The sequence below is a fragment of the Camelus bactrianus genome, chromosome 4 (genome assembly GCF_048773025.1).
Source record: "Camelus bactrianus isolate YW-2024 breed Bactrian camel chromosome 4, ASM4877302v1, whole genome shotgun sequence".
In the NCBI taxonomy this organism is placed as follows: domain Eukaryota; kingdom Metazoa; phylum Chordata; class Mammalia; order Artiodactyla; family Camelidae; genus Camelus; species Camelus bactrianus.
In genome coordinates this window covers 58,161,027-58,182,443 of record NC_133542.1, presented here as the reverse complement: position 1 = coordinate 58,182,443, position 21,417 = coordinate 58,161,027, and the positions used below count along the sequence as shown (strand labels likewise).

Below are 21,417 nucleotides of genomic sequence, written 5' to 3'. Positions count from 1 at the left end.
ACTATGAACCTTTGCTCCTCATTTTATACAAATTACTTTAACTAATCTTTCCTTTATACCATTTATTCTTGGATGATGAGGACCTCTTATTTAATGTAATACCTTCAGCAAACATAAAATTCTTGGGAAATAATGCAACAAACTATCATTTGTCAAATACATAGAATAACAAATTCTGTGGGAAGTTGAGAGTCACCAAGGTAAGACTTCATAGAGGAAATACTGCTTAAGATGGGGCTTAAAAGATGAATAGGATTTTCATAGCTGGAGAAGAATAGCGAGGCATTTTTCAGAGGCACAGCGTAGACCACAGTGTTGAGGAAGTGGCCACTAAATGTTAAGGGTGTAGTGGCTATTCTATTTAAAAAGAACAGTTAGTATTAAAGAGTAATGGAAGATAAAGCTGGAAAGTAAAGGCAGAACCAAAGTATAGAGAACTTTTATTTACAAGCTTAGCTGATTTAACAGCCTTTTAAAGTTTAATTATTAGATTTTTTTTTAAATTAGAAACATATTTGCTGGTTGTCACAAATGAAATAGTGCAAGGATATAGAAAACAAAAGTTAAGACAGCCATATTATACTGTTAAGTGAAAAAAGCATATTGCTAAATGGTATATGATGTGATCCCATTTTTTGGTCAAACACACACACACACACACACACACACACACACACACGTTAGGCTAACCTAGAAAAGAAAGTATGTAGGAAAATATACCAAATTATAATGATATGATAAGAAAGCTTGATTTTTCTCAGTTATGTAGTTGTGTGTTAGATTCTTTATACTTAGCATGTATTACCTTTCAATAAAAATAACAGAAGTTTGAAAGAATAGAGAATTTTAATATTCTGAATATTGACAGATAAATATTTTAAATCCAATACATATATTAAAAGATTTTATAATCTCACTTTCCTGCATAGAATGTAATTAGAGAGAAGTTTCGCAGAGACGCTTTATTTCTTCGAATCCCTTCATGTTTACATCAAGAAGACAATTATCATGTAAGAGTCACTGATGATAAATTTAGGAGGCCATGGACAAGAGGTATGTTTTAGTTTTATTTTTCAAAAATCTATTTTTAAAAATATTTCAGAGTTTAGCACAATAAATTATTAAGAAAATGCAATGTTTTTCTCATTATTTAAAAAACCTATTCATTTATTCATATCAGAATTCCAAGAAGTTTACAAATTAATATTTTTATGATAGACTTTAGATGATAAGGAATTGGAAAGCTTATACTAGGTATGAATAGAATGAATAAGAGATATGTGGATGATGAAGTCTTAAAAATTCTAACATTGTAACATTTGTTGTACTAGAACAGTATCTTGCTCAATGGTAAGAGGGCTTCTTTAAGTTGTAATGGTACACTGAATATGGAACTATTTTTAAATGTATATGTACAAAGCACCATCTTTTGCTTTTATCATGTCATAAAACTTAAGGAAAAGTAGCCTCCATGGAGGAGTCAAGTCAGTTAACAACATTTATTTATCCTGTATTATGTACTAGGCACTGATACAGGTGCTAAGAACACAGTTACTAATTAAGACATAGAAATAGTCCCTACCCTCAGTGGGTTTTCAGACTGGTAAGGAGAATGCAGCAATAAAACCACTGAGTACTTGGACTACTATTTGGTATTGGTAAATGTACAGCAAAGATACACAGTGTAATGTGATACGAAATTTCAGGAGTAGGGAGTGCTATTTCCTAAGATGGTTAGGGTAGGGCTTCTGTGGAGAGGTGAGTATTTGAGTTGAGATCTGAATGGTGAGATGGCAGCAATCATAAAAACATACAGGAGAAAAGCCTTTCAAGCAAATGCAAAGTTCCTGACTCAGGAGTAAACTTGATGTGTGTAAGGACCAGAAAATTGAGCCATTGTGGCCGATTAATGAAAAAAGGGGAGATCTGAGAAGTAGGCCGCTTTCGAAAGATAAAAGGTTTTGCAGGCTATAATATGGAGTTTGTTTGTTTATATTATGGTTGGTGTGGAAAGTCATTGGACAGTTTTTTGAAAGGCAGTAACATAACCTGATTTATACATTGGAAAAATCATTCTGGTTGTTTGGAAGCTGGAAGGGGTAGGGACTGGGAGGCAAAAATAGAGATAGGAAAATCAGTCAGGAAGCTACTGTAATGGTTCAGGATCTAGACTACTAGGCAAATCCATACATAAAGGATGATAGCTTGGACCAGGCTTATAATAAAGAAGTGAGAAGTGGTTGAAATTGAGATTATTTTAGATTTTAAAATAATCTAAAGTAATTTAGATTATTTACTTACCCAAAAGTAAGATGGTTAAAAAGCAGAAGAATAAATAATTTCTTCTGGGTTTTTGACCTGAGCAACTAAGTGAATGGCAGTTTTATTTCCTAAGATAAGGAAAGGTTTATGGGGAAGCCAGTTTGTGGCTGGAATCAATAGCTCTGCTTTGGCCAGGTTAAAATGCCTATTAGGCATCTAAGTGGAAACATCAAGAGGGCAATTGGTTATAGTAGTCTTGAGCACAGCTGGAATTTCAAATTGGAAGCCTCAATATATAGCTTGCACATAAATTTCATGGAACTGGATAAAGGCACTGAGAGCATGAGTATAGATAGCTGAGAGCCTAGGACAGGGCCCTAGAACAAGTAAGTGAGTTGACCATTAGCTTAACTAACTGTAGGTCATTGACAACCATGGTAAGGGTGGTTTCACTGGAATATTGTGTACGAAAGCCTGATCAGAGTAAGTTGAGAAGAGAGAAGTGGGATGTAAGATGGTGATTACAGACAACTCTTTTGAAGAATTTTGCTATGAAGGTAAATAGAAAAATAGAGGTGCACTAGCTGAAGGCAGAAGTAGAGTAGAGAGAGGTTTTTTTAGATGCGCAATTAAAAAAAATATATGTGTGATAAGGAAAGAGACTATAAAGTGTTTATTTGCCAATGGAAATAATCTTGATAAAAAGAGAGAAAATGATGATGCAGGAAAGAAAATGGATAACTTATAAAAGGAGATAGTATCCAAAGCACAGTTGGAGGAGCTGATATTAGAAGCCAGGATGGTTCTTCCACTATGATGGATAGGAAGGCAGGGTTTGTAGGTACTCACGCCTGTGAGATGTTAGAGTTAGTGGTGGAAGATGATTCTCTTCTCTGCATATATCGATTTTCTTTGTGGAGGCAAGGACACAGACAGAGAGAGGGTAGGGAAATGATAATCAATATTTGACGGTTGAAAGTGTCAGATAGTTGTCTTGAAGAATGAGAAAGTCAGTTTTGTTAGGAAGGTATACTATTATCATCTGTCAATGTTAGATGCCCATTTTAAATTTATGGTCATAATTTGAAATGAGTTCATGCAGCATGGCTGGGTGATTTTTTTTTTTTCCAAATAATTTTCAGCTGTTCTAGGGTACATACACAAAGTGGAGAGTAGCGGTTTTCCTAAGTTAGTATGACGGAAAGAGAAGCAAGGGAATTAAGAGTCTTTGTAAGGGAGTGATTATGGGATGGTTATGGAACTAAACTGTATGAGAAAGGAAGTGAGGACATAAAAAGGATGAATGTTGTAAAAATGGAAGGGTCAATGGATTGAAGGTCTCACTTAGGTTGGAAATAAGATAAAGAGCAAATTTCATCAAACTGCTTCTCTAAACGTACAGAAGGAAAAAATGAGTTAATAATTTTTCTTATTTCTTTTCCTTTTCTTCTTTTTACAGATAATAATGACAATAACAAGCAAAATTTATTGGGCATTTATACTATGTCAGGCACTGTTCTAAGCAATTTACATGTCTTAACACATTTAACCTTTACAACAACACTATGGAAAGGCCATTATTATTTCTAATTTGTAGATAAGAAAACTGAGGTAAAAAGAGGTTAAGAGATTTACCTAAGATAATACAGTTAATAAGAAGCAGTACAAGTACTAAAATCTAGGTCAGGTGATTCCAGAACTTACATTCTTAACTACTAAACTTTCATATTTTTTTCAGTGAGGCATACACTCAGATGTTAAGGGATTTATTCAAGGTAACAAAACTAGTAAGAGCTAACACTTAGGTAGAACACGGGTCCTTTGACTATTCACCCAGTTGCTTCTTCTGAAGTTAATGTGTGACATGATCCCTCTCCGTAAGGAACTAAGAGTCTAATTTAGGAGCCAAGCTATCGATATACATAGAACTTTTAAATATGACTGTGTATGATTAAGTACTGAGTGAGTGCTACTGACAATATTATGACCTTTCAAGGGGAATGTATCAGAGTGAGCTGGAATGGTAAATAAAGGCTTTATGAGGAGTCACATGAGCTGTTGAACAAGATTATCTGGGATGGTAGTGCTGTATAAGCAAAAGAGAGGCTGTAAAATGAGGGTGGTATGTTCAGGTGATATTGTTCTGACTGTAGTTGAGGGTTTTTGCAGGGGACAGGGGTTCATAATAATGAGAATGATGATTTAAATGTTTGGAATGTGGTATAACTTTGGAAAAACTTACAGCTGTGAACAAATAAAGATAACACCATGATGTAAAAGGTGAATGTTTGGCTTCCTTGTATTAAGTGTAAAAGAAAATTCTAGAAGTTAATGTCATTCTCCTTTCTAGTCTCAGCTGTTTCAGTTTCGGGAATGACGGGTATCTCAGTCTCGGACCAATGGAAAGCAAGTCTCTCTGTGGAGGATTTCCTTGAGAAGTATGTGTCCCTAATTGCAAATTTCCCCTTTACGTCTAGAAGATGAACAGTAAGTTCTCCAGACACCTAAAGAGAGAATATCCCACCCTTTATATCCTCACAGGTTTTCTTTCACCTGAAGAAGAAGCCCTAATGTGAACCACAAAGGAGAGGTTAATAGAAATGATTTACATCCTCTTTTTTATCTTTTTCCCTCATTTATCACAGATTAACAGTGCTCTATGCATTTGTATCACAAAAGACAGAAATAAAGCAAAGATGCTATTATGCTTCTAACAATAAGTGAACTTTTCTGTAGAGAGTGTCTACAGAAAATTCTTTATATTAAAATCAGTGTCTTTTCCTGTAGTATAAATGCAGTTTTAAGGCTATTTTCTAACATACTTTGTCAGAATGTTGTTTGTTATTAGTTCAGTCATTCATCAAATATTTATTGGATATCATTCTGTGGGCTGGATATGGATAAAAAAATGAGTAAGACACAGTCTCTGCTCTTAAAGAACACAAGAAAATAGGGAATCAAATTTTATAAATAAACAATTACAATAGAACATGGAAAATACAATGACAGAGATAGAAATGCAGAGCGTAATATGAGAAAGAACATCTAAACCATTCTACATTGTTCATGTAGACATAAAGTAGAGATTTCAGTGCAAATATAAATAATTTACTCTGTTGCATCACTTTGTGGAAAGAATGTTGATCAGACCCAGGAAGGATTTAGTTATTGTTCATATTTTCAAGTTTCAGTGACATAAGTTCTCCTTTGTTGCGCTTGAAATAAACAACCAATTTAAATGTGTGCAGACAGTAAATATAGAGAAGCCCAATATACTATTCCTGGTTTATAGGAATTTAAAAATCAGGCTACGAAGATAATGTATAAACAGAAAAAATTAACAATGTTAAGAATTAAATGATAATATACAATGGCTGTCATAAGGTCTATCACAAGGTATAAGGCCAAAGCAAATTATCTATCACATGACTAAACTGCAGAGCACTAAGGAAACAGAAAAGTATAGTGAAAAGAGCTCTCCAGCCATCTGACCTCCCAGGTGGGGTGAAGGGCTAGAGGTTGAATCAACTGCCAATGACCAATGATATAATGAATCGCCTATGTAATGAAGCCTTCCTTAAGGCTTCCTTAAGCTTTCCAAAAGTCCCTTATTAACATAACCAAAGATAACTTTATCGCTCTCATCTCTTAGGAATTTCCAAGGGCTTTTGGAGCTCTGTGCCAGAAACAGACATGAAGACCAAATCTCTATTTCTTATTATAAATCACATTGTCAACCATATAATATGTGATCTTTTGTGACTGGCTTCTTTTACTTAGCATAATATTTTGAAGGTTCATCTATTTTGTAGCATGTATTAGCACTTCATTTTTATGACCAAATAATATTCCATTATATGGGTATACCACATTTAATTTATACATTCACCATGTGAATGGGCATTTGGGTTGTTTCCACTTTTTGGCTATTATGAGTAATGCTGCTATAAATGTTTGTGGACAAGTTTTTGTGCAGACACATGATTTCATTTCTTTGGTAATGGAATTGCTGGATCTTATGGTAACTCTGTGTTTAACTGTTTGAGGAATTGCCAGACTATTTTCCAAGCAGCTGTACCATTTTATGTTCCCATAGCTGATAAAAAGGTTACAATTTATGTACATCTTGCCAATACTTGTTATCATCTATCTTTTTGACTATATTCTAGTGTGTGGCTCATTGTATGTCATTGCAGTTTTCATTTGCATTTCTCTGTTGGTTAATGATGTTAAGCATCTTTTCATGTAATTATTGGTCTTTAATTTATCTTCCTTGGAGAAATGTCTTTTCAAATCCTTTGCTGATTTTTAATTGGGTTATGTGTCTTTTTATTATTGAGTTTTAAGAGTTCTTTACATAGTCTAGATACAAGTCCCTTATTAGGTGTGTGATTTAAATACTTTCTCCTGTGGATTCTTTTTATTTCCTTGATGGTATCCTTTGAAGCACAAAATTTTGATGAAGTTCAATTCGTCTACTTTTTCTTTTGTTACGTGTGCTTTTGGTGTCATATTTAAGAAGGCTTTGCCTAAACTAAAGTCACGAGGATTTACTCCTGTATTTTCTTCTAAAAGTTTGCCTTTGATTTGTTTTTAAAGACACAAATCAGATCGTGAAATATTTTTGTTATAACCCACGACCAGGTCTTACCAAGTCCTGTAAGATCCAACATGATGGAGTCCTTGCCCACCTCTCTAACCTTATTCAGTTCCAGTCACCCTGACCTTTCTGCTTTTCTTAGACTCTGTCAACCTTGCTCCTCTACTTAAGCCTTTGTATGGCTCACTCCCTACTAATATTCAGGTAGTTGTAGCTCCTCAGAGGGCTGTTCACTAACTACCCTCTCTAAAATATACCTCTTACCAACCTTCCGTCTGTTATTTGATGTCCTAATACCTTATTTTATTTCACTCATAGCAGTTTTTCACCACCTGACATTGTTACTTACTTATGTATTTGTTTGTCTGTTGTCCTGTTAGCAGGTAAGCTTCATAAGGGCAAGAGCTTAGTTTTGTTTGCCTCTCCATTCTCAGTGCCTAAAATGATATCAACACATTGTAGATACTCTGTAAATATTTCTTTTGAGTAAAGGAATTAATGAATGGGAGTGGATGAACTCATCCAAGAAAGAATGATATGGAAAGAAAGCAAAGACAATCTAGATTGGAAACCTGGGAAATATCACTATCTACAGGTCAGGCAGAGGAGGCACCAGTGAAGTAAGAATAGATAATACTGGATGAGAAGGAGGGAGGGGTTCCAGGAAATACTGGCCTTTGTAAATCACTTATACCTAGAGAAAGTGAATTGATGGAGTTTCCTCAAAACTATATTTATTATAAAATATTGACTCTGTCAGTAACATTTATTTTTTAAAAAACAGCATTATCTAAGCACTAAATTTAGAAGTCTATAAAGATCCACATAGGAATCAATGTTCTCATGAGTATTATGGGCCTGGGTGAGTTGAAATGTTTTTTTTCTTGTACATTGTATTTTCTTAAAGAGTAAATAATAGAGATTTTTCTATATACAGTTTTAAGTATGAAATATTTATTATTTTCTCCAATTACATTGGGGAATTATATTGATTTTGGTTTTTTCAGTCTCTGTAGGGAATTATTAAGTCTAAAATATTTTAGGATATCAGGAAAAAAATAATGTGTACCTGAATTGCCAACAATATATTTATCTTTTGGAAAATTCAGTAGAAAGATCTCTTGTAAGTCAGAATATCCCAATGGTGTAGACAATGGCTGATATATCTGGATCAATCAGGAAACAGGCAAGTTACAGGCAAGGTCAAGGAAGCCAAAAAAAACACAAAAATCCCAGGACTAGCAACAGCTGGAAGTTGTTACCACCCTAAACTTGAAGGAGCAAGAGGACTGAGCAGTAAACAGCACAGTAAGAACTGCAACTATGGGAGAGAGGCTGATAAAAGATGTAACTGTTGGTGGAACTATGCAGCCACGTCTCCAAACTGTGGCCCAGGAGGAAAGATTCGGGAAGAATAATGTTTCCATCTGTCTCTTTTCCCACCTTGATCTCCTGCAAATGCTTCCTATTGGCTGAACCCATCCGGAAGCCAGGGAAAGGGAGCTTACTTAGTTGGTTCTTAGTAAGCTCAGTCTCCCAGGTTGCAGAAAAGAATATAGAAGGTTGGATAATGATATGGAAAAGCAGACATTGAATATTCAGTGCAAGGGCAATTTGGCAATGCATGGCAAAGTCTCAAAATCCTTATATCTTTAACTTCATTTCCACTCTTAGGAAACTTATTTTGAGAAAATGATTAAACAAACGCACAAAGATATTCCTTGCACTGTTGTTCATAATAGCAAAAAATTACAACAAATTTAAATTTCCAATAATAGGGAACTGATTGAGTAAATATTATTTACCAGTACAATGGGATCTTGTTCATCCACTCAAAAATGAAGTGAATGTACATTGATTGACATGTAAATGTGCTCATGCCTCTTGTTTAGCAGAAAAGAATAGGTTACAGTATACTATGTTCATACACTTTTGTTTAAAAATACTCAAAAATAATTGAGAAAATATGTAATTTTTAAATTCTTCTCTTGAATGGTGGGGCTATGGATAATTTTTCTCTAACTGTTGGAATTTGGTAATTTTCTACAATGAAAAATTTCTGTTTATAAATAAAAATGTTTTAAAATAGGAGATACATAAAATCAGTAATTTTATGTCATAGAAAAACAGCTACAGGAATGATGACCCAGTTTAACTGTGAATTTGAGGAAATTGTTCCAAGTTCAAACCCAAACTCCCAAACTGAAGTAGAGGAAGTCAGCTTACATACCCATAAGGACTACAGTGAAGCCTTTACACTTGTCAGCTGCTTAGAAAAGTGTCCAGCGCTTCAAAAACAGGAGCAAGGTAAAACTTTTGTTATTTCCACTGTTACAAAACATTCTTACTATTACACAGATTTTCATTTCAGTGATGTTTTTGTTTTATTAGATTTAAAAAATTTTTTATTGTATTAAAGATACCCACCTGCAAAATTATACTTCTTTAAATTACTGGTGTTCATTTGCGTATTTTTATATTGTGAAGTGATTCTTTTTTGTCTTTTTCTATTCTTATATTTTATTTTTATATATCAAAAATATCAATAACTCCAAATGTATTTAACTTGAACCTAACCAATCCTGTCAGTGTTTCTTTTAGGGTTTCTTTCATTACCTTTATACTTGGAAACTTCTTCCTTGAATTAGATAAATATTATTCATATTTTATTTAATGTTTTCTTTAAGGTTTTGGTGTATGTATAAAAGTAAGAATAAAAATGTTTGTTTCCAAATGTTTTCGCAGTTGTCCCAATACCACTTATGGAATAGTTTTTCCTTTCCCCACTGATTAGAAATGCCGCTTATATCATATGCCATATCTTTAGCCACATTATAGTTTGTTTCTGGATTTCCTATTATGTCGAAATATTATACAGTTTAACTATTTAGTACACAGATATAACATGTATTAATAGTCTCCTCTTTTTTTTCCTACTCTCACATTTATATTCTTTCAGATTTACTTTTGTAATCAGTTTTTCAAGTTTCCAACAGAGCTCTTAAGAAATTGAAATGTTACTGGCACCTTTTAAAATTTTTACCTTAGTTAGTCTTTTTAGCTGGGAAAATAGTTTATCTTGCCTTTTTTTTTAAGTAGTGATCCTCATTAGTGTTTTATGGTTTTCTCCATATACTTTCTGCACATTTTTATTATGTTTATTCCTCAATATTCATAGCTTATGGCTATTATGAATAAGTTTTTCCATTAATTTATGATTAGGGCTTTAGATATATTTGGAAACCACTGATTTTATAATTTTTATCAGACACTTTAATGAAATCCTGTATTTGTTTTCATTTAGTTATCTTGGGTTTTCTAAGTAGACAAAAGTATCTTCTGCAAAGAATAAACCTATTTTCTTTTTTGTCAGTAGACCTCTTTTTTTCTGCTTATTTTCAGAGTTAACTAGCCAAAATTCTGTTTGCTCATGACAATTTAACACTCCTCTACAATAAAAGAAAACAGCCTCCTCATATCTGAGTTGGTACATATACTAGTGGTAATAAAGTAAGAAATTCAGGGCATACTTTATAGCCATAAGAATATACATAGCACCGTTGCTAGAACCACTTTTGTATAGTTTAAAGAACATTGGTTGTGGTGGGATGCTGCCCTCAAGTGGCTTCGTTGAAAAGGGGAGGTTGGAAAATGAGACCTCATAACTGATATGAGACGTCCCCATGGACTCCCAGAAATACCAAGATGAGCCTGTAGGAAGGAAAAACTGTTAGATGGTCTATGTTTGAAAGTGGAAGGTGGAGATGGGGTTACAGATGAATGCTGTTTGGGTTTTGCTATAATATGACTTCATTAATATTTACAAAATGACTGTACAAATGAACCATCTTTAAATTGTCTCAGATTAAACCCTGCTTAGACATGGAATTGATTGGCTACCTTTCTCTGGTGTATCATGGGAAGCTCTAGGCCACAAGATTGTCAGGAACTTACAGGTTCTGATAAAGAATCTCTGAGGCTAGTTTACATAACTAGTTCTCTTTTGGCATTTTAAGTTAGCATCAGGCAAAGGAATGGTCCCTGCCTGCCTGCTTTACACCACATAATTATTAAGCACATGCATACCAGTGATGTAGTGGGTCATGGGAGACATCACTTCATGCCATACCGTTCTCATGCCATTCTAAAATTACTTAGCTGAAAGGACGTTGCCCAGAACAGAAGACCGTTGCTTCCCCTTGGAGCTGGCTTTTGCTTTGGGGAGGTTGGTTTTCTGAGTAGTTCTTCATCTGAGCCTACATTTTCCTTTTTCTCTTTCCATTCAGAGATTATTGGAGAATGGGGGTAGGTTTTATATACCCTTCTTTGGCTCAGAAACTGTTAAAGCACTGACACAGTTAGCTAAGATTCTAAAGTAGCCCAAACATGGTAGGTTGGGGATACAGAGAAGAAACCTGTTCCAGCAATTAGCTGTTAGCAACAGTGTTTCCTAATATGTGAGCTATATCACACTTCTCTAGTAGACACTTTGCTGTATAACTTTCAATGTAATTAATTTTATAACAAGCATATTTGAATAATTTTAGAGTGCTAGAATCAGAGTTGGTCTCATTTGTGGGCTTTATAGATCATCTCCAGTCCCTACATGTCAGTCTCTGGGGATAAACTGGAGACCTAAGAGATAAAATTATGCATAAAGAAAAGACTAAGGTCATCAAAAGTCAAATTTTATTTCTTTACAGTTTTGCTGAGGCTAACCTTGGCTATTTTGAGACATAAGACCACAAGAGATTTTCCTCCACTGATTACATTAATTTTGTTGGAAAAAAGTATGAGCCATTACAACTCTTTCAGGATATTTGGTTACTACTCAGTGTACTAAATAATACTAAACTTTACTGAGCTTTTACCTATGTACCAGTACTATGCAACATGCTTTATTTGCATAATACAGTGAAGAACTAAATAATTTAAAATGTGTTTGCAAACCCCAACTGTATTTAATGGCTGACTACAGTAACTATCTAGATCCTCTTGTATAACCTTTAGAATTTTTCTTATTCCTTTGTATTTCTTATTTATTTTCAGATTTCTTGATTGATGCTGAAGAAATAATTTTTGTAAATAATCTGATGGCCTATAAAAGCCAGCTGCCAACTGTGCGTACTCTGTTGAGTAGGCTAAAGCAATATTTAGTAAAAGATCCTTTGTTAGATTTCAAAGGACAGATCTTCAAAGACACTAATTTTTTCAGGTATTTGATTACCCGATGTTGTAAATATTTTTGAAGAGAAGAAAATATTCTTTGTATGTTCACAAGTCTAGATGTTGTCAGTCATAATATTTTATCATTGCTTTACCTCAACTCTTAATTGTAATTGCTATGCATTTAATTGGCTACATTTAGTACGTCCCTTGCTTTTAGTAAATACTAATTTAATGTTTGATTTTTTTGTCAAGGGAGAGTTTCTCTTTTCAAGGAGATTTGAAAGATTTTGTGAAAGAAGATTTCTGTATGGATAAGGAAAACTTTTTTCCAGAGAAGCTAGAAGACACAGTAGGTTTAAATGAAGCTGTAATGTTTGCTTTCAGTAATTTTAAAATAGAAGTTAGTAAATCACGCTTTTATAAATTGTAGTAATATACATTTACCATCTACTATTGTAAAGTTTAAAAGACTCAATAATGGATTAAACATGTATCAGTTACGGAGTCAAATTTACTTCCAAAATGGTGGTTCTAAACCTTGGCTACACATTAGAATTACTTGGAAAATTTTATTAAAATACTGAAGTCTGGATCATACCCTCATATATTCTGGTTTAATTGGTCTAGTATGCAGTCCAGGTACAGGGAATTTTAAAACCTCTCCCAATTATTTTAATATACCTGGTATAGGACATTAAGTGGCCATGTATGTATTAGTCTTAAGGCATTGAAAGGTTCTTTTTTGACAAATAAAAATTTTAACACACATGGTAAAAATATTAATTCACCTATTAGCCCCTTTTCTCCTGTCCCCCTTCCCCTCCCCCATTAATTTTGAGAATTATGCACATGCATTCTCACTTGTTGAAGAATCCAATTCTGTAGGAATGAAAGAAAAATGTATTCCATGGAATGTAGTAAAGATCCATTCCATCTACTCTTTTTACTTCTCATTCACCGTCTGTCATTTGTTGCAGTGATTGTTTTTAATTTAGAATTTTGAAAATTTGTTATTAGCTCAAAAGAAGATATTTCTGCATCTAGGGGTAGTGTACACCACTAATGTAATTGGTAGCCATGAAGGACATTACTTAGAACATTGCTTGTAATAGATTTGTAGCTGCTACACTTACTTTTTAAATAAAATGTATGTAGATTAAAATTTATAAGTGTGGGTTTAGTTTAAAATTTGGTACATCAATTAAGCAAATATGTCTATTTACAGAAATATTTATTTGGAGTACCTCACTAAAAACTTGTTTTACCAATATATTATTTCAGCCATCAATTATGCCTGAGTGTGAATTCTTAATGCCTACAAGCCTCAAACAAGAAGTTGATATTCCATCACTCTCAGAAATAAAGGAGTCATCAAACTTAATACCAGAAACAATATATTATGTAGATGAAAATGAAAAGCTTTTCAAAAGAGGTGAGAATTAAATTAAAAATCTATTACTTGTAAAAACTACTTAATAATGTTAGTTATAAAAATTCTTTTTTCATTAAACTTTCTTCTGAACCTCCAGATTTTTAAAAATATCCCACATCAATAAAAATTCTGAGACTCTTTTCTCATTGTCTTCTCTTTATACATTGCAAGCTTAAAACATCTCTGAAATTAATCTAACCATTTCAAAATAATTATACAAATAGAGCTAAAACACCAGCACTATACTAGTTTTTTTGAGTTGTTTTCTTATATACAGTGACAAAACACTAAGAACTTTTATGCTGACTTCAGAGGCTCAGAATAAAGTTATGATTCATGGAATTAGATGACTGGGAGAGTCACAACATAGAATTTAGATGGTTTCTTCCCAGTTAGACTTAGTAAATGTTGTTGAAGTCTTTTAGCATAACTTAAGCCCAGATATTTAACTGTCCTCTCATAAACTCCAATTGAAATGATCAAAGATATATAATATAAAGGAGGAGTGAAAGGGGATTTGTGATTTCCATTGAGAATAGGGATACTTGCCATCAACGGACCATGGACTTGAAGGAAATCTTGCAGACAAGACTAGATCAAGGGGATTACTGATCAGCCTACAAGTCAAGCAAAGTAATGAAAAGCCAACCTGAGTAAATGGATCAAATTCAGACCAGAACTTGAAAATCTAGCAGAGCTCAAAATTGCAGGTGGCCTATGTTAGCAGAACACAAGTGAATGCTAATGGAAAGGACAGGTAACTCTACTGAATGGCTGTAGTGTTACAGTCCTAGCCATCACTTGTCTCTGATGGTGTACTCAATAAAACAGAGTCATTGCTACAGAGGAATGAACAAGATTACAGAAAAACTACTATCATAGTACTTTTGCTGATAGTAGACGTCTTCCTCTTCTTTTTAGATCTTACTACGAAGTATGGAATAGATACTGAGGATATGAAATGCAGCTCCACAGAAAATTTGGCCATTCAAAGCCAATGTGAACCAGAGTGCAGTGAACCAGGTAGAAATTTTGAATAAATCCTTGAGTTTATCAGGGGATACCTATATATGATGTAAAAGTACACTACATTCACCTATAAAATCTACTATGAGACAGTTTTAATGTTTAAAACTTCATTATTGCAATCCAAGTTGTTTTTTCTCACTTATCCCTTTACATTTGTTACTATTATTAACATCCATCTGGCATCAAAACTGAGTAATATATAGAGGATAGTTACAAAGATAGAAGAAGAGGAATGGAGGACATAGCATTAATGGTAAAAATAAAATCTTAGAATTTTATAGCTCAGTAAATAAAATTTTGTTTTATCTCAATATTGGCAATCTTGCTGACCCTTGTTACACTTTTGTAAATTTAACTTTTTAAACCCCAAAGCAATCCTATCATTGTTATTGTGAAGATTACTGTCCTACCAATTTGGAATCTCAGAATCATTTTTTGTTCCAGTGTAATGCCAGATTGTGTTGCTCCCTAACTAGGTTGATGATACTGTTACTTAGTTATATTTGTAACTGGATCATATAAATCGTCTATTTGGAAGTTTACTGCTTTATTTATGAAAGTGATAAAAACACACTGACTACTTATGATAAATGAGGATTAGTTTTTCAAGCCTACCTTATAAAAATATAACTCTCTCTCTAGACCCCAGACTTATTAAGGTGAAGGATTACTCTCTTAATACTATTTGCTCAACATCATCAGTATTCAGTATGAAGACAAAAATAACACTGTCTCCTAAGTACTGACAACATAAGTTGTCAGAATTAAAAACATTGTTACACATAAAGTCTTAGAACTTATATGGTAAACTTAATAAAATTTAGCTGTCCGTGTAGTCTTTAAAAACCACCACTATCATAGTTGAAATACCATGTGATATATGTGTAATCCTTTATAAAGATGGAAATTTAAAGTTTTTATTTTGTATTTCAAATCTAACCCAAATTTCTTTTGATTGAAATTTGTTGTTGTAATAGAATGATCAAACATATCACTTTTATCTATTGCTTACAAAGAGTTATGAATTATACATAGTTTTATTCAACGTTTATGTAACATAATTTGTAAACTTTTTGTGTATTCTAGTAGAGTTAGCAATGCCATTAACTCATCTACACTTAACAAACCAACATGCTTCAGTGAATTCATTATGTACAGAACTTCAGACATTTCCATCTTCTCCTGTTTGTGAAATGTAAGTAAAGCTGTTTGTAAAATGTAAGTAAAGATTGTATCTAGAACTCAAATTGCAATTCAGAACAAGCAATCTTTAATTAAATCTCTCCATATAAAGTCAATTTCCAAGATATCTCCGTGAAAAAAGTAAGAGATAGAACAGAGTCTATAGTAAACAACTGAAAAGAATATATGAATGTATATGTACATAATTGGTTTTATGTGCATAAATAGCTTTCAAAGCGCGCAACACAAAAATCAGGTAACGTTGGTTGAGTCCAGAAGGATACTGGGTAACCCAGCATTATGGGAGCTAGTAAGTGTTAGAGCCAGCTTCTTCTATGCTTTGAGTATTTTGAATGTGAATATATTACCACTAAAAATAAACAACTTGAGCTGCTCTCCCTTCTGAGTAAAATGACCCGCATTCTGCCTATGGAACGTGTATCTCCTAGGCCCCTCTGTTGCTCTCTCTTGCCTTCTAATACAGCTGGCACTCTATTTATGGAGTATGTATCTCCCTGAATAAAAATACCTTCACTCTAAAAAATAAAAATGAAAATAAAAAAAACCAACTTGAAAATTTAAATTTTAAATTTAAACAATTGTTTAGGACATTGCCACTGGGTGCTTGACAATGGCACCGCCTCTGTTGGCACTCACTGCCATGAAATACAGTATAGTGGTATATTGGTTTGCTGGGGCTGCAATAACAAATACCATATACTAGGTGGTTTAAACAACAGAAATTTGTTTCTTCGCAGTCTATGGAGGCTAGAACTCCAAGATAAAGGTATCAGTAGGGTTGGATTCTTTCTGAGGCTCTCTCCTTGGCTTTTAGATAGCTGTCTTCTCCCTTTGTCTTCATATGGTTTTTCCTCCATGCATGTCTATGTCCTAATCTCCTTTTTTTTTAAAAGGACATCAGTTATACTGGATTAGGGCCTACCCTAATCACCCCATTTTAACTCAATTACCTCTTTAAAGGCCCTGTCTCCAAATAGTCGTTCTAAGGTACTAAGAGTTAGGGCTTCAACATATGAATTTTGGACAGGACACAATTCTGCCCATAATAAGTTGTTAAGAGCCCTGAGCTAGAGCCAGATTGCCTATCATTTACCAGTGATGTGACCTTAATTGCCCTGTGCCTCAGTTTCCTTATGTGTGATACTGAGATAATAATAGTACATACCTGGGGTTGTTCTGAGGTCTTCTAAAAAGATTTGTCATAGCCCTTTGACCAGGAATAGTCAAGAATCATAGAGCAGTGTGTTCAGTGGTTGCTTAATAGATTTGACTGTCAACCTACTCTCCTGAGAGTACCGGGGATCACATCCCATCTCTAACAGAGGACATTCACTGACACTGTTTACCTCTGTCAGTGTGCTATTGGTGTTGGGGAAACCAGACATGTAGAACCAAATTTTGATCCACAAATCTGTTCAGTACCCTACTGTTACTGCACAGAATGGTCTGTAATCTTCTCAGAATTGATATGGCAAGGTTGGATCATCATATTATCGTTTGAGGCAAAATTGCATAGCATAATAACCCAGCATTTTTGTCCTCTGATAGAGTCTGAGATAGTTTTGGTTGCTATCTTATACCATATGGCATACCTGCAATTTAATGTCTTATGTTAGATTAGTCTGCCATCCTAGAATAAAGTCATCCCATTCCCCTACTTCTTATACTAGTTACACAACTAAGAACACAACCAGAACAGCCCCCTTCTCCCCTACTGTAAACCTGGAACTTAATGTATCCTAAAATAACACATTTTAAGGAAAACTACAAGTCTACAAATACATTATTCCCAGAGTGGACACTGTGGGAGCTGTGTGCGGGGTTTTGAGTTCTTAGCTATGATTGGCTGATCTGCCAGAGGAGAATGCTGTTGGGTCACCAGAAGCAACTGGAGCATCTCATCACTAGCTGCTCAGGCTTCTTTAATGGTCTCAGGAAGGTGTCACAATGTAAGATGGAGGAGCCTGGCACGGAAGGCCCCAGTTAGCTTCATCTTATGGCAAATGGGTATTTCCCTTGAGGGGTAAATTTGTGCTATACAGACATCTACCGTGAACTAGAACTGCCCATATCAGATCATGAGTGCTAAAAAAATAGCATAGAATGAATAAGAAACTATAATTTGTTTAAATATTTTTAGTCCCTTTGCTAAGGTGCAAGATGTTTATTTGCAAGACCTATACTTTTTTGGTGTGCTCTTTTACTCTTATTTTCTCCATATACCCTAATCCATCAGTTAAGGCAGATTGGCAATTAGAAACAGAAACCAGCAGAAATTAGTATAATCTTGAATTTCAATCTGATACTGAAAGTATTTACTTAAACTATATAATAAACTTTTTAATCACACAAGTTATATATCTATTATTATAATTCAAATATCTAATTAGAATTTATTAAACTTTTTATCTGTGAATTGTAATATGCCAAAGTTAGAACAAAAAGGCTTTTAAAATAAGCCAAAAGTTCTAGTGTCATTTGAAACAATTTAAAAGAAATTGTCTCATCACTGGCAAGATGAAAATCATTTCTGTTGGTTAATGAATATAAAAACTTAAAAATCCCTATTTTAAAAACAGATTTACACCTCAACTATGAAAATAAAAACAAAGGGAAAAAGTATTTAAAAAAACAGAAATGGGGGGGAAGGGTATAGTTTAGTGGTGGAGAGTGTGCTTAGCATGCACAAGGTCGTAGGTTCAATCCCCAGTGCCTCCATATAAATCAATCAATCAATCCTAACTACCTACCCCCCCCCAAAAAAAGAGGGGAAAAAACTGAAAGGAAAAATAATATGTAATGTTACTGTACTCTTAACTTGCTTCTATGGCCCACATTACTTTTATTTCAGAACACAACGTTTTGGCTGGAAATATACCCAGTTAACAAATATTTTTAGTGCCTACTGCATGTTAAACTGTATGCTAGATTTTATGGTGCTAAAAAGAAACGTCTATGTGGTATAAGTCTTTATTTCCATACTAACTGATTACTGAACTGTGAACATATTTTTATATATAACCGAAGAATGTATCAAATTCAGACATATCTTCAGAGAGCTTCATTAAGAATGAGAGTATTTGTCTATATTGTGGTCTCATGCTGGACGTAGCTTGTCTAAACATTTCCCCTTCCTTTCACTTTAAAACAATTGCCTACAATCTGAGGTGTCTAGGTGTCAAAGAGAGCTTGGTAAGGTTCAAGAATTGTCTAGATTCTCAAATATTGCCACCACATACCAGATTATGTAGGTAAATTGATGATTTAGACATAAAACCTAGCAGTCTACTATTGCCTAGAACTGTCAATTTAGCTAGCAGTACTAATAATTAGCATGTTCATATATGTTCCGTGTGAACAGAGAAACAGGATACTATCAATTCTCACTTAGGAGGATGTGGGAGGTTTGGGGCATAGATTAAAGGGTTTGTGAATTAGTGGTCTCGTCCCTCCCAAAGCTAGTAACTTCATAGCTGGTAATGAGCTGTATTTACTGATTTACACTGATTGTCATGCATATTTCCTCCCTTCTCCCCTCGGCACCCCAGAACACACAGACACACATCACTCACTCACACACACACACCAAGATTGAAGGACCTGAACTAAATTTTAGGACCTGTCACTTCTTGAGAAGGTAGAGCAGACAGAATATTTTCATAGTTCTGATCCTCAGCCAGTAGAAGCTCCAGAAATTCGGTTTAGAATGGACTTGGGACCAGCAGTTTTGTAAAAATTTGTGTTGAAGCTGCCATTTTGTATGGTAAGCACAGTAATTTTATGTAAATTGTACTTCTATTGTGGATGGCTTGTAGGGTTGGTGCTAACACGGATTATGGAAGGAAATACTAAAACCCTCCCAAGTCAGCCCCCTCTGGCTCCAGGTTCTATTGAAGGAAATAGTGTTAGGAGGAAGTTACAGGTAAGCAGGAACAGTTAAGGTGCTGACAAACTGCCAAACCTTCCCAGGAGAGAAGGAAGTAAGCATTTGAAATTTTGTCTATGGAACTCTCTACTTCCGTTTACATATTTATAAGATAAAATTAATTTTTGAGTGTAAAAAATACTTAAAAATACTTTTCTTAAATTTGTATTATGCAAAAAGACTCAATATAATTAATGTATTAAACTTTAACTCTTCTTTTTCAGTAGTTTGCCTACTGCTGAAGAATCAGCTAACAAACACCGTATGATGTGGCAATCAGAAAGCTGCAGAAACTCTTTGAATCCATTTTTGCTTAATGGTAAGGATTAATTGATTTTGAATGCTAAGTAGAAAGTATAGATGAAAAGGTACAATTGGTAGAAATGTATTGTCAGTATTATTATTATTATTATTATTATCATTATTATTATTATTATTATTATTAAAAGCACTATCTTTATAAAAAGTATAGCTCTAAAATTAGGATTTCAAATTTAGTCTTTATTTTGAGTTGCTACTTATAATGCAGATAATAATATAATGCAGTTGTGCTATTTCAGTTCCTCCATATAATATTCTCTGTCCCTATTTAGACTAAAAAGTAATGAAGCAGAAAGCTCTGCAGCACAGTGTCTAAAATGATAGTTATGATAAAATCTGATCAAATATATCTTCTTGTCTAAGTTCATTATAATGAATTAAAATTTCTGATTGAATAAATCTTACATTCATTCTTCAAAATGTTATGAAATGTATTTAATAATTACTAAAATTGTCAAACAAAATAATAGTTTCATCTCCTACTAAATATTAGAATAGTTTTAACTTCATGATGTTTCAATATGTTCAAATCAATCCTTTATGTGACCTCTGTTACTATAATACTTTGGACTTTTACAAATATTAGCATATTAAAGATGAAATACTAGATAACACATCACTTCACTTTTTCCTCTAATTTGTAAAAAAATCTGTTTTTAAGAAATTTCCAATGTGGTTTTGTTTACTGTGTTTTCTCATCTTTTTTGCCCTGTGGACTGTTTCTCACTATTCGTTTTTTCATTTGTTATGGTTTTTTAAGCACCAAGAACTGAAGATCCCAACAGTCAACATTCGGTTGCAGAGTTGAAACTCTATTCTGTTAGAGAAGAAAATCTTATGGTTAATCCTGAAAGCACGGAGGGATGGAAACAAGCAGAACTAAATCTGACTGTGACAGAAACTTTGGAGCATCTGAATACATGTTTGTATCATAATAATCTATGTTCTGATGATGATGATTGTATCATAATAATCTATGTTCATAATAATCTATGTTCTGGAGATATTTTTGCCTACAAACGCACTTCAGTTAGAATGTAAGTACATAATAGTAAGTATCACTGGTGTAAACATTTTCAGAATGAGAAAATGTTAGATACTGGCTTTCCATTAGGTGACTAGGAAAATATAACCAAATTTCAGCATTCAATATTAGCTCTGGCTCTGCCAGAATTTATTACTTTGACCTTCACTAAGCCCCATTTTCTTCCTTGAAAAAATGAGGTTTGATCAACTAATCCTTAAATCTCCTTCTGTCCTAAAATTCTATAGTCTCAGCTTTAAATTTCTAGCCATTTTCAGTGAGTGACTTTGTTTCCTTTTATAAACGATTAATTTCTAGCCCATTTTCTGTTTACATCAGCCTAAATACAAACCAGCACTGTTATTTTTTGACCTGACAGCTGAGATTTGTGTCTAATATCTAGTAATTGTCTCTTCAACAACAGAAAATCTTACTTTGTTACCAATAAGTTT

At 33.8% G+C, this 21,417-nt stretch overlaps 1 protein-coding gene and 1 long non-coding RNA gene across 2 annotated transcripts in view; one reads left to right on the top strand and one right to left on the bottom strand.

Moving 5' to 3' along the window:
* The window catches only part of LOC123612841 (uncharacterized), a 51,776-nt gene that overhangs the window by 10,256 nt on the left and 20,103 nt on the right, over positions 1–21,417 (bottom strand). The gene's annotated exons all lie outside the window — the stretch shown is intronic.
* Positions 4,621–21,417, top strand: part of SHOC1 (shortage in chiasmata 1) — a 54,377-nt gene continuing 37,580 nt past the window's right edge. The window contains exons 1-10 of the mRNA XM_045506748.2: positions 4,621–4,700; positions 8,985–9,169; positions 11,912–12,077; positions 12,284–12,380; positions 13,313–13,463; positions 14,385–14,486; positions 15,579–15,687; positions 19,845–19,939; positions 20,702–20,900; positions 20,938–20,978. Of these exons, the coding sequence (XP_045362704.2) occupies positions 4,636–4,700; positions 8,985–9,169; positions 11,912–12,077; positions 12,284–12,380; positions 13,313–13,463; positions 14,385–14,486; positions 15,579–15,687; positions 19,845–19,939; positions 20,702–20,900; positions 20,938–20,978 (1,210 nt within the window). The 5' untranslated portion in view covers positions 4,621–4,635. The remainder of the gene's footprint in view (positions 4,701–8,984; positions 9,170–11,911; positions 12,078–12,283; positions 12,381–13,312; positions 13,464–14,384; positions 14,487–15,578; positions 15,688–19,844; positions 19,940–20,701; positions 20,901–20,937; positions 20,979–21,417) is intronic.